The sequence below is a fragment of the Mesoplodon densirostris genome, chromosome 6, assembly GCF_025265405.1.
Source record: "Mesoplodon densirostris isolate mMesDen1 chromosome 6, mMesDen1 primary haplotype, whole genome shotgun sequence".
NCBI lineage: Eukaryota > Metazoa > Chordata > Mammalia > Artiodactyla > Ziphiidae > Mesoplodon > Mesoplodon densirostris.
This window is the reverse complement of record NC_082666.1, coordinates 51,918,568-51,932,843: the sequence shown is the minus strand read 5'-3', so window position 1 is coordinate 51,932,843 and position 14,276 is coordinate 51,918,568. Positions and strand designations below refer to the sequence as shown.

The 14,276-nt window shown below is 38.6% G+C and overlaps 1 protein-coding gene across 2 annotated transcripts in view; it reads right to left on the bottom strand.

The window, feature by feature from the left end:
* Positions 1-9,198, bottom strand: part of CAAP1 (caspase activity and apoptosis inhibitor 1) — a 50,437-nt gene extending 41,239 nt beyond the window's left edge. Inside the window, exons 1-4 of one of the 2 annotated variants that reach the window (XM_060101149.1) lie at positions 8,809-9,198; positions 3,710-3,910; positions 2,780-2,864; positions 1,807-1,882 (exon numbers count right to left, since the gene is read on the bottom strand). In XM_060101149.1, the coding sequence (XP_059957132.1) occupies positions 1,807-1,882; positions 2,780-2,864; positions 3,710-3,910; positions 8,809-9,114 (668 nt within the window). In that variant the 5' untranslated portion in view covers positions 9,115-9,198. Of the gene's footprint in view, positions 1-1,806; positions 1,883-2,779; positions 2,865-3,709; positions 3,911-8,711; positions 8,788-8,808 lie in introns of those variants that run through there. The other variant, XM_060101150.1, reaches the window with a different exon arrangement.
* Positions 9,199-14,276: the final 5,078 nt, after the last annotated feature.

Here is a 14,276-nt window from a genome sequence, read left to right as displayed (position 1 = left end):
GCCCTTACACTCTTAAGTCTTTAAATCAAAAATTTTAATTCTATCATTTCTTCAATACTTTTCTAGCTATTTGTTTCCCTTTCTATAATTTCTAGTATGTTCAGGATAGGTCTAAAATTGTCTTCCAGGTAGCCATGAGTTAAACATAAGGATTTATACTTTTTGTGTGTGGTTTTTATTATTCTGTATTTATTTATTCAACTTGATTTCTTAGGACAATGATGTAGCCCCCGATCATAGCTAACCTCTTTATCAGTTTGTCTCCTAAGTTTAGGAATTCAGAATTTATTTTTAGTTCCTAAAACTACATTTGTGGGGACTTCCCTGGTGGTACAGTGGTTAAGAGTCCGCCTGACAATGCAGGGGACACAGGTTCAAGCCCTGGTCCGGGAAGATCCCACATGCCGCGGAACAACTAAGCCTGCATGCCACAACTACTGAGCCTGAGCCTGTGCTCTAGAGCCCATGAGCCACAACTACTGAGCCCACGTGGCACATCTACTGAAGCCCACATGCCCAGAGCCCGTGCTCCACAACAACATAAGCCACTGCAAAGAGAAGCCCACGCACTGCAACGAAGAGTAGCCCCTGCTCATTGCAACTAGAGAAAGCTTCTGCACAGCAACAAAGACCCAATGCAGCCCAAAATAAATGAATAAATAAATAAATAAATAAAAGAAACTAAAAAGTACTAAAAAGTGACAAGCCTTGTAAATGGTTAAACTATCTGAACTAGATTAGCATATTACATAGACAATTTAAAGCTAAATATTTTGAAGGCAAATCAATAGCAAGACTTTTTAGAAATGTGTACATTTTCTACTCTGTGGGTAAGTATAAATCATCCTGTGACACTCCTAGGCAAGATGTATGTGATGACCAAAAATCTACTGATTATGAGGCAACCAAGATACAATGATTTCTTCAATGCTTCAGTATAAGTAGATTATTTGATGCCCTCTACAGTTATAACATGAAATTAAATTATCTTTTTTCAGTGATACTTACCCAACAGCATTGTATTAGAAATGAAAATATACTCAAGGTTTCAGGTTAAATATGCGCTACTTATTTATGCTACTGCCTCTGGTTATCTGTTTTTATTTGTGCTACTGCCTATAGCCCAACTCTGCAAACAAAGATACAAGTCAGTCTTTGGCAACTACCAAAAAAAAAATTATTTTAGTCAAAAATCATCAATAGATGATAAAATCAGTGGGTGAAAGTTTGATAAGCCCATGGCAGAGCAGAATAATCTAGAAAAAGAAATTAGCATGTTGCTTCTTGATTAGTCAGCATCCCAAAACATCAGGTATTTTTCATCATCACAATAATCAAATTATATGTACCTATATAAAGTGAACCACCTTACTATCTCAGCTGTGAAAAGAAGCTATTATCACCAAACATTAATAGGTATGTAGAAGATATTCAGCGAGATAAAGTCTTCTAAACTACTAACATAATGTTTGGTAGAGTAAGTATAATACTTAATAAATAGTGGGTATCACTAGTGATACGTATATTCAAATTCCAAATGAGAAATGTGATTCTGCTTGAGGTTGGCATTGTTGCAGTCCTATATCTGAGCAGTAGTTTAAGAAAATCATCTTAATCCTGAAAGCAATTAACTTCATTCTCATATATACCAAAAGGACTAATCATTACAAGTAAAACAATCAATCCAACATTGTTGAATCACTTTATATAAACATAACACAGAAAAACAATCACATTCTTGAGGTAAGAAATCACCAAAGGGATAACAAAGAAATTCTGAAATGAAAGTGAAAGTTTTTAACTTACTGACTAACTAAATCAGATCCCATCTTAGAGCCATCATCTGCCTCTTCTTCCATATCAGAGTCCATACCATTGTCACCTTATGAATGACATAAAAAAAATTGAAAGCATGCTCATAAAATGTCAGAGTGATTTAATCATTATACAGAAAGTGTCATGTATAAAGTGACGATTAAAAAACTTGAGAGTTGCTGAAAGATGACAGTTTTAATTGCTTATATTTAAAATGCCTTATTAGGTATTTGTCATTGCCTTCCCTTTATCTATTTTATAAATGTACAAAATGTATATAAGCAAGAAGGTGTATACATATAATACTTACAAACTATACACACATGTGTACATCTATCACCATTTTACATTTTAAAAAGATGTTATCTCTGGAAATTGAAATTCTCCATTTTTTTGTTCCTTCTCTTATAATGCTAATGCTAATATCCTTGTAGAGTCCAAAAAGAAAAGCTTTAAAATCCAAAATTCTACAGGTAACATATACAAAGAAGAGTCTTACTTCAGGCAGACAGAAATGTTGGCAATTCTTCTAACTCTGCATTTGGGTCTTACTAGAGCAGAAATGGTATTCAACAGATAATTAAAAGCAGAAAGAACAGAAAGCAGAAAATTTTTAAATATTTTAAGAGAAGGCTTTGCCTTCTCAATAAGTAATTTTTTATAGTATTTTGGGTAAACATTTTTTATTTCATTTTTTTATTGTGCACAAACTTAATGTTCTTACCTACACAACTGATTTGGAGAAACCATACATACATCAAAAAGTCCATTCCTGAGATGCTATTCTGATATGTAAACTATATTTCTGTACAAACAGAGGTAAAAATACTCAGTGATTACCCAATAATAAAATTAAAGTAACAGTCAAGTTAAAAAAAAAAAAAAAAAAAGAATACCCTCAGGATTTATGCTAAGTATAGTATTAACCACTAAGTTACCAGAAGGTAGAAATACGCATTCTTACCCTCAAGAATCTTCAAGATTTTTTTTTCAGACAGGAGCTCTAACTGTTCCTGGCACAGTTTTTTAATTTCTTCTATTGAACAGTTCTAAAGAAAATGACATTTTAAAAAATGCATTTACATAACACAGCACCAATGTAAACTAGAAAACAGCAACCGTTTAAAAAAAAAAAAAGTCTGCTTAAGCAAAATCCTACAGTAAAACAAATTAAAAGCCACATAAATTTTTTTCTGGGATGAAATGTAAAGACCTGCCAGATAACATGTAAACATTATAATTTATAGAGTTTTGATTTGGATATATAAAGTCATGTTTATTATGACAGAACAAACTGAAAAGTAAGTAGGTGCCCATATATTCTTAACAGCAGCCTACTTATGTTAGGTAATACCTCTAAAGGCTTAAATATTCAAGTCCTAGCTCCATACAACTTAGATATATATGACGTTGGGCTTAACTTGTCCACGGCTTTTTTTCCACATCTGTAAAATTAGAATACCATGTATTTCCCTGAATAATTTTCAGAGATAAATACATGAAAACATTTATGAATTTCATGAAATATAGGCTATTACCAACTATCACTGCATACTGTTACACAGCAGTACACTACTTCTTAAAGCACCAGAAAGAATCAGTATACCTCTAACTTAGTTACTTAAACTGCCTGTATTTAATAGAATAATTTCCAGAAGGTCAAAAAATTCCTTACCTAAATATAGTAAAGTACCCTATTTCTTCCTGGCAAATTTTTAAATATACAAAGCCATTTATGGTTCTACAAAATCCCTTCTTTATATCTTTTTGAAGTAGCTCATATTAGTTGAAAACATCCGATTATAATTTCCATTAAGTAAAATGATTGCTATAAAAAAAGTGTTTGTATATTTCTGTATATGTGGATAGCCTGATAATGTATGTAATGAAGTACCTTTAACACATCAGGAAGCATCTTCTGTAACTTCTTCTCTCCTATGATACAGAAACACTGCTGAAGCATTTCTTTTTTGTCTGATATATAGAAACTAACTGGTTTTAATGCCACAGTCAGATCTAATCCACCTTCTTCAAGGTCACTGTGCTCTGCCAAGAATAACTCTTTTTCCAGAGTTGGCAAAAGATATTTTGCTTCCTAAAATTAAGAGACAAAGAACCATTAAACAATAGAAATATGTCTATAATGTCATACATTTTCATTTAATAAAATCTTCATTAAACATTTCCAAATTCTTTTTTTGCACAAATTATTTATTTAAAACCATAGGAAAGATTGTTTAATTGCTCAGTATTCTTTGAAGTTACTCTCCACTCTGTAATTATCAATAAATTGAGAAAAAGTGAAGAGATAATATCCTAGGACACAAAAATGAAAATATACTCAATACTGAATGATTTCCTACAATTTTAGACTTGTGGAATACGATATTCCTCCAGTAGACAATTCACCCAAGAATTTTATGTATGCGTTGTCATTCTTCTTAATTCATAAAAAGAAATGGGATAGCAGCAAAAATGTTATAAACCACAAATATTATATAATAAAGTATCATTGCTTACCAGAAGCTATTGTCATTTTTTAAATAAAGATTTCTTTTTAAAAAATATTTATTTATTTATTATTATTTTTTTTTGGTGGCATTGGGTCTTAGTTGCAGCACACGGGCTCTGTAGTTTGCAGCACACAGGCTCTCTAGTTGAGGCGCATGGGCTCAGTAGCTGCAGCGCACAGGCTTAGTTGCCCCGCGGCGTGTGGGATCTTGGTTCCCCAACCAGGGATCGAACCTGCATCCCCTGCATTGGAAGATGGATTCTCAGCCACTGGGCCACCAGGGAAGTCTCTATCATTTTAAAAACTGTTCTATACCTAATGATATTCAAAGCAGGCAATTAATTTAAGGCATTTCAATCAATTTTACCTCCTTTCTCCCAAATCTATCCAGTCTCTCCAAATCTACTGCCATAATCCTGATCCAAGGTACCATACTCTTTTTGCCTAGATTACCTCAGTAGCACTTAACTGGACTCCCTACATCTAATCTGAGGTCTTGCCAATCTGTTTTGTATATTGTCACCAAAATGGATTTTATAAAATGCAAATATACTCATCCTCCCTATTTACTGATACAAGCTGTCAATGACTTCCCACTGTTCTTAGGGTAATATAGCCTATTAGGTCCTTCGTGCTCATTGTGTTCCAAACACAACGACCTTGTCTGAACTACTCAAACATAAGGTGTTCTCCCTTCATTTCATACAGGCAGGGCTTTTGTACACACTGTTCTTCTGTCTAGGAGAGTCTTTCTTCCCCACTTCCCCATTACTCTATACTCCCAAGATCAACAAACTCAAGTATCAATTTAAAAGTCTTTTCCTCAGGAAAGTCCCTAACTATATTATTCAAGTAGGTTTCCTTTTTATACTTTCTAACGCAACTGTTTAAAATGCAGTTTAAAAACTAATTTTAAAGAACACTATGATAATTACACTGAAAAAGCAAAGGTTAGCTCTTGTTCTAATGGCTCACAAAGCAATTCAGGTGTTGGCAAGGATGTAAAGGAACTGAACTCCCATAAGGTGCTAGTAGGAATATAAAATAGTGCAGCTAGGGCTTCCCTGGTGGCGCAGTGGTTGAGAATCTGCCTGCCGATGCAGGGGACACGGGTTCGTGCCCCGGTCCGGGAAGATCCCACATGCCGTGGAGCGGCTGGGCCCGTGAGCCATGGCCGCTGAGCCTGCGCGTCCGGAGCCTGTGCTCCACAACCGGAGAGGCCACAGCAGTGAGAGGCCCGCGTACCGCAAAAAAAAAAAAAAAAAAAAGTTTGTCGGGGCTTCCCTGGTGGCGCAGTGGTTGAGAGTCCGCCTGCCGATGCAGGGGACACGGATTCGTGCCCCGGTCTAGGAGGATCTCACATACCGCGGAGCGGCTGGGCCCATGAGCCATGGCCGCTGAGCCTGCACGTCCGGAGCCTGTGCTCCACAATGGGAGAGGCCACAACAGTGAGAAGCCCACGTACAGCAAAAAAAAAAAAAAATAGTGCAGCTGGTTTGGAAAACGGTTTGTAGTTCCTTATAAAGTTGCCATATGATGCAGATTCCTGGATATATATCCAAAAGAAATGTAACCATAATGTCTGCACAGAAACTTGTACACAAATGCTCATAGCAGCATTATGCATAATAGCCAAAAGTTGGAAACAATCCAAATGTCTATATCAATTGACAAATGAAATAATTAAATGTGGTATTAGCCACACAATGAAATATTATTCAGCTACAAAAAGAAATGAAGTACTGATATGTGTTAAAACATAGGCAGACTCGGAAAAACAAATATGCTAGGTGAGAGAGGCCAGACACAAAAGATCACATATGATTCTATTCATATAAAATGCCCAGAACAGGGAAATTTATAAGTCTATAGAGGGGACTTCCCTGGTGGCTCAGTGGTTAAGAATCCGCCTGCCAATGCAGGGGACACGGGTTCGAGCCCTGGTCTGGGAAGATCCCACATGTCGCAGAGCAACTAAGCCCGTGTACCACAACTACTGAGCCTGCGCTCTAGAACCGCGTGCCACAACTACTGAAGCTGGCACGCCCTAGAGCCCGTGCTCCGCAACAAGAGAAGCCACCACGAGATGCCCACACATCGCAACAAAGAGTAGCCCCGCTCACCACAACTAGAGAAAGCCCGTGCGCAGCAACGAAGACCCAATGCAGCCAAAAAAAAAAAAAAAAATCTATAGAGATAGAAAGTAGATTAGTGATTGCCTAGGAATAGAATGGGTGTATGGGTGTAGGGCTAGTAGGGATGACAGCTAAAAATTACATATAGGGTTTCTTCTGGGGATGATGAAAATATTTTAAAATTGACTACAGTGATGGTTGCACCACTCTGTGAATATACTCAAAAACCAGTGAACTGTATACTTGAAATTAGTGAATTGTACGGTTTGGGAATTATATCTCTATAAAGCTGTTAACAACAACAATAGGGAATGCAATACACAACTAATATTATGGCACTATTGGAATTTTATGATGTTCTCTACATGCCTAATATATAATGACTTTTTTTTCTTTTACAAATACAATTACTTCTCATGAGAAGTACCGTTTAGTTCTGTATGCAAATGCTTATAGAATCCTTATTATTGGTCTCCCCATAATAATAAAGAGTACTAAAGACATGGAAACTATTTAACATAAGAATGGTGATATCCAAAACTGAATCGAAAAGGGGTGGAAAAAATGCATAGATCTATAACTATTGAAGAATTTGGGGGAAAAAAGATGGCAGTTAAGAGAAAAAAAACCAGCCCTAGAAAAATCCACCAGACCCCGACAGCTGTATGGTCCAACAGTCAAGTTCCGACATATCTTTGAGAAAAAGATATAAACTACTCTGGAACACACCAAAAAAAAATGCAAAGCTTTCCCAGCTCAATCCATAAGGCTACCATAACCCTGATACCAAAACAAGACAGGATAACTACAAAAATAAAAACAATAAGCTGATTTAACTTAAGAACATAGGCACAAAAGTAAAAATACTGAATTTCAGCCGAGTACAACAACCAAATCAACAAATCAAATAGTATTTATCCCAAGAATGCTGAGGACAATTCAATATAAGTTAACTCATCAATAAAATTACATAATCAGATTAAGAATGAAAACTACTGATCACCTCAACAGAATGCCCTAAAGGCATCTGATAGAACTCTACAACCCTCAGAAAACCACGAATTAAAGAAAATGTCCTTAACTTGATCAAAGGTATCTTTCAGAACCTATGGCAAATACACTTACTGGTGTAAAATTAGAAATGTTTCCACTATGGGAAATGTTTCCACATGGGAAAAGAATGACTACTATGAATGCTTGTGTTCAACACTATACTAAAAGCTTTAGATTAAAAAGAAAGAAAAGGACTTCCCTGGTGGCAGTGGTTAAGAATCCGCCTGCCAATGCAGGGGACATGGGTTCAAGCCCTGGTCCGGGAAGATCCCACATGCCGCAGAGCAACTAAACCCGTGCGCCACAACTACTGAGCCTGCGCTCTAGAGCCCGTGTGCCACAACTACTGAAGCCCGTGCGCCTAGAGCCCGTGCTCCACAACAGAAGCGCACCGCCATGAAGAGCAGCCCGCACTCACTGCAACTAGAGAAAGCCTGTGCGCAGCAACAAAGACCCAACGCAGCCAAAAATAAATAAATAAAAATTTGAAAAGGACAAAAAAATAAGAAATATCAGGGCTAAAAAAGAATAGATATATGTACATGTATAACTGAAGCACTTTGCTGTACACCTGAAACTAACACAACACTGTAAATCAACTATACTCCAATAAAAAATTTTTTAAAAAATTTTTAAATAAATAAAAGAATTATCAGGGCTGACGAGAGTTAATAAACAGGCTGCATATCAAACTATTAATGGGGAAGCATAGAGACTTCCATGATTTTCCCTTCATTTCTGTGTTGTATACATTTAAAGTATGTATTCATGCATTTGTTTTATAATGTAAGCAAACTTTTTTTTACAAACGTTAATATCTTGCTAGGTCGATGGAGCATAAAGAACATGGCTTTTAATAAAGATATTGCATTCAAATGTAGGCGTTATTAACAAACTGTGGCTGTGGGTAGACTTCCTTAACCTCTTTGAGCCTCAATTTTCTCATCTTGTAACGTGGAGGAAGAGAGAAATAAAGCGCGGCTCGCAAGGGCACTGAAGGGTAGTTCCTGACCCATACTTTTCAAGGAGACTGAGGAGACCACAGGAGTGGAAGAAGCCAAAAGCAGTATGAGTCAGACGATCGGTAAATTCGGAAACTTTAAGTTCAAGACGTGGAAGTGTGGGGTTCAAGGGAACTTAGGAACGTAAACTTCAAACACGGGACCCCTTAGGATCGCAGCGCTAACAGGATATACCTCCGGCTCCGCATCCCGCTGCTACATTCCGCTCCTCGCCCACCTTCTTCCAGAAACGCAGCCGCTTCGAGAAGAGGCGAGAAAAGCACGCACGCACCTGCTGCAAGGAGCCGGAGACGCTGGCAGATGAGTCAGTGCTCCTCCGCTTACGGCGCTCACCGCGCTCCACGCTGTTCCCACCCCAGCAGCTGCCGCCGCTCCCACCGCCAGTGACACTTCCACTCAAGCTGGTGTTCCCACAGCAGGTGACGCTCCCGCAGCCGCTGGCGCTCCCGCAACCGCTGGTGCTTCCACTGCCGCCGCTGGCGACGGCGGGAACCGGGTCCGGCGCCGCGGGCGCCGCCGCCGCCTCCTGACCGCTTCGTTTGCGCCGCTTCTCCCGGGAAGACTTCTTCCCCGTCATGATCCCTCTGCTGCAACCATCCGGGGAAAGCCCGCCGCTTCTGGATCGACCGAAAGCCTACCGCAGCAGTTAGCAGCGGGCACGGGGGCGTCGCAGCTTTGACGTCACTTCCGGACGCATCGATGACGTCAGGAGGCGTTTCTGGAGGCGGGGCCGGAACCAATAGCGCTGCCTCCGCCAGCCGAGGAGGTAGGCTTGAGTTTGCGACAGGTGAGCAGCGTGGGTCGTTTTTTGTTGTTTGTCTTCATACCCCTACAAAGGGCCGAAGGCGGAGCATTACAGCAACTCTTTGCCTTATTGATACTGTTTTTCTATCTTTGTCTATATACAATACACAGTAAGGTAAAGGTATATTGTTTGATTCTCCAGTGTCATTTGTCTTTCAGTTTTTGGTTGACACTAACAACAATAAAGAAAATTTAAGGGAAATCTAATTATCATCATCACGTGGATAGATTTTTTTTTTTAATGTATTTTAGGGAGTTGTACAAGAGTAGGATCTTCTGCTTCTTTGTTTTCCCCCATTAACACTACTCTCTGGGCATGATTCCTTTTCACTCTAAAGGCCCTTGACGCTTGTATTTATTCTTTCTCAAGTTATTTAATATTCAAATACTGGCGCTTAGGTTGTTGACAGCCTGGCACATTGTCAAAAAAATGCCGCTATAAATAACAAGAAAAAATTTACATTATTTTGTACTCAAAAAGAAACTGATCAAAGGATATAAGCATCTTATTTTTCTTCTATTTAATCGAGTTCCTTTGAAAAAGAAGGGCTGAACCAACTTAGAATGTCATGCATACACTGAAATCTTTGTAAGAATTTGTTCTAACACATAATAATAGTAGTTTTAACTTGGATTCTTGACTTACAGTGTTGAATACTTTTCCACTGATTGGAGCACTGTTTCCTCATCATCAAGTAGTCTGGTATTGTTTAACCATTTTTCTACTAGAATAAGTATAGCGACCTGCTAAATGTAAATTAATTCTTTATGTTGGGGAAAGGGGAGCAGGAATAAAATACTATTGGCGTATTAGTGTTGCTACCTTTTCTCTCTTCCTTCTTTCCTCATAAACTGCCGTTTCACACTAGTTCTTGGTTTTTTGAAGGAGAGGAAAACAAGAAGAGTTTAGGAGTGGAGGTCACCAATAAGGAGATCCCAGACCATTTTTTTAAAGGGATTTGAGGCAAGAAATGCAAAAGAAAAGGAGCAGTGCGTGAAGGCAGCAATGGAAAAGAATAGAAGAGAATTTAGGGAGTATTTCCGGAGATTATGTATTTCCTGCATAGAATGCATGAGGGACAAGAAAAAGACGAGTGAGTTTTTGAAAATAGATTATGGGTCATAGTTTTATAAATGTTAGCTTTTGTGGGCTGCTGTGTGGGATTTTTGGATCTAAACACAAGCCAGGTTTTAAAATCAGAGATCAAGAACACATAAAAAAAAGTGTCACCTTTTGGCTTCGGTGGTCTCAGCTGAGGCCTTTAGCCACGGAAGGAAAAAAGGTAAGGATAGGGCAACACTAGCTGGGTGGTAGTAATTTTCTAACTTTCATTGAGGTGACAGAAAGCAGTTGAAAAAAGAAACCTCCCTTTGACCACATTCCCTACCTGTCTCAGTCACTCAGCAACTATTTAGTAAGTGCCTAAAACAAACCAGATTACAGGGGCAATCCCAGGTCTGGGAAAATAGCTGTCTCCACTCCCCATTCCACCCTTATATTTGCCTTCTAAAGTCAATGCTGAGGCCAAGCCCGCTGTACCCTCAGGAGTTCCTTATTGGCCTCATTAAGTCTCATGCCTGAAAGGAATGGGAATATTACAGTATATTCACAGACAGAATAAATACATAAAATCAGTAACATGTAATTGTTGTGACCTTGTTATGAACTGAATTATGTTCCTCCAATATTTATATGTAGAAACCCTAACTAACCCAATATAACTATATTTGGGGTAGGGAGTTTAAGGAGGTAATTAAGCTTAAATGAGGTCATGAAGACAGGGAATGGGCTTTGACTCATGGTGTGAATATGACAGAGACATCCAGGTTGGCTTAGAGTCAGTGAGATGCCACTGTCTTATTTAGGTTGAACCATATGAAATTGCCTTTTTTCTAAGTCAAAACTGGTTGAATGGTGACAGTTTCATATGGTTCAACCCAATATTATAGAGCTTAAGAGGCCCAGCACTAAATATTGTTATGAGCTTAAAAGCTCTGCAAGCAGATGCAGGACTGCTTTTCTGCCCTGGAACAAATATACGGGAGGGTGGACAGAGATTGGGATTTATATGCCATTTTCATAACTACTCTTCAATGAGTTCACCCAGTGAGCATTAATCACAGTGATTGGCTAGGGACAGGATGCATTAATGCTGGGGCCAATCAGTACTTCGCTGGAATTTTATAAAGAGACATTAGATGAGAATTTTGCTCTTTCATCTTAAATGATGAACTATAAGGAAGTTACCTCATAGCTGCTAGTTGTCATGTTCCCTGTCCTGGGAAGGATGCTAAGAGAATGAGACCAACAAGAGACACTTGCTGAAACAAGACACAGAAAGTGTCATTTTTCATCAGTGAGCCAATAATTCTTTTTTTTTTAAGCTGATCTGTTACTTTCTGTCACTTGCAACCTAGAGTCCTAATTAATACAACTTACGACATGTAAGATGTTCCAAGAACAGCATTTTTTTCTGCTGCCCCATATCTTTCCTAGAAATATACCCTCTGAGACTATTCAAAAACCCCACCTCCACTCATCTTAACTACATCTAAGATTTCACTTCAAGTATCACTTATTTAAAACCCTTCCAAATCACTTGCATTCTGAACCCTGCTAAGATTAGCCTCTTTTTCCTTTGTAACCTACTGTTCTCCCTACAGAGCAACCAAAACTCTCTACTGCAGGCACTTGCTAATATCTTCTTCAAAATACTGTTAGTTCTCATGAACAGAGGCTGTGTATTACATATCTTTGTAGTCTCAACATATAATACAGTATCTGGCACGTGCTAGAAACTCAATGCTTGTTAAACTCTGTACTGAGAAGTTGCAGATCCACACAGAGCTTCTTTTATGTCGCCACTGTGGTAAATGGCATTAATGGCTCCAGGTCTTCACCTCTCTGTCTTCATGCCCTTTGCCATGTAATTTAATAATGTCCTTCTTCCACTGACTAGAGACATAATTCCTGCAAAGTGGAGTCAGCCATATGACTTAATGAAGCCAAGGGGATATTAGCAGATGTGCAGCAAGCAGTCTCCAAAAAAAGCTTGTGCAGTTAGGATGGTCCACTCTTGTGCTTCCACCATCACCATGAAAATTATATACTCAGACTAGCCCATGGGTCCCAGGAGAAAGTGGAGACAAATAGGGCTCAGCTGCCCCAGCTAAGCTATCCAGTCAAGTCCAGAGTAGAGCAGAGTCACAAATGAGCCTAGCCAGGATCAGCCAAACCCCAAACTTGTAACTCCTGAGCTAAATAAATGCTATCGTTTTTGTTATTGTTTTCTGTGCAGTATTACTGTGGCTATAGTTAACTTATATGCATACTTTCTAGACTCCCCCTGCCCCCTCTTTCCTTGTATTTCTCTGCTAGTTATGAGAAGGACCTTCAACGCTGTTTGATATCAAATGAGTCACTGTTCAATGCTACAGCTGTAGGATGGGTAGATGTGATTCTTATATTCTAACAGAAATGCCTTTATATTTCATGGTGAGGTTCTGTAGCATTATAAAGAAGTGTAAGGATATTTGTGTTTAGAGTTCCAACCAACTGCTTTTATTAAAAAATCATCAGGACACCACCACCCCCTACCACCTACATGGGCACTTTTTCCCCCTGTAGCAATAAAATCTAGTATTTTTCTTTTCATTTTAAATATTCTTTGTACACAGCAGTCACTTTCATTGTTAAAGAAGATGTTAGACTTGGTTATCTTTGAAAGTAATGCTTGATAAACACATATGTGGCAGATATTTTGCTAGGCTTTTTTTTTTTTTTTTTTTTTTTTTTGGCTGCGTTGGGTCTTCATTGCTATGCGCGGGCTTTCTCTAGATGCGGCGAGCGGGGGCTGCTCTTCCTTGCGGTGCGCGGGCTTCTCGTTATTGTGGCTTCTCTTGTTGCAGAGCACCGGCTCTAGGCGCACAGGCTTCAGTAGTTGGGCTCAAAGGCTCTAGAGCGCAGGCTCAGTAGTTGTGGCACACGGGCTTAGTTGCTCCGCGGCATGTGGGATCTTCCTGGACCAGGGCTCGAACCTGTGTGCCCTGCATTGGTAGGTGGATTCTTAACCACTGCGCCACCAGGGAAGCCCGTATTTTGCTAGGCTTTTACACAAATATCTTATTCTTCTATTTTATGAAATCTCAATGTAGAGATGTGTAAACTGGGACTGAGGTTAAGCAACTTGCCTTAACTCATTAGTAAGTGGTGGAAATATCAGTGAACTATATGGCTTTTTAACTCCAAAGCCAGTACTCTTTTGCTATATTACACTGCATCTCTGGTTGCTCTTACTATTGAAATTTTAAATGATGTAGATGTAAGCAAACATTTCTTGAATTTATTAGTTCCTTTGAAGACACAAGAATGAAAGAAATGTGGTTTGAGGATTTGTTTCAGGCCACTTTTTTCTGCTCTATGTATCAACCTTACATGCCACTACCAACCATCATAGTTGCTATTATGATAAAGTGAAGAGGCTACTACAAATCGAGATTTTTCTCCATACGGATATCCAGTTTTGCCAACATCATTTTTTAAATATAATTTTGTTGTTTTGTTACTACTGACTTGTCAAAAAAATTTACTTGACCTCTTTCAGTTTCTTCACCTGTAAAAGTAAGATTACTAGCAGTACTTGCCCCATGGAAATAATGGTAAACATAAGAAATAGCATAATGTACTTGCTGAATGCATGCTATTTAGTTTACTTAAATTCATCTGTTCTTTGCAGTGCTGCTCAACTGGTTGGTTTTAAATACAGTTGCAAACCATTGAGTAAACATTGCTATATCATATGCCTTAAATGTAGAGTGATGTTATCTCTATCACATCCTATCTAATGAAAATATCATTGCCACTTGGACATTATATTTTTCTGATTTATTATAAAGTGTCCAGGAAACCCAGGGTTAAGTTTTAAGTCCCAGAAA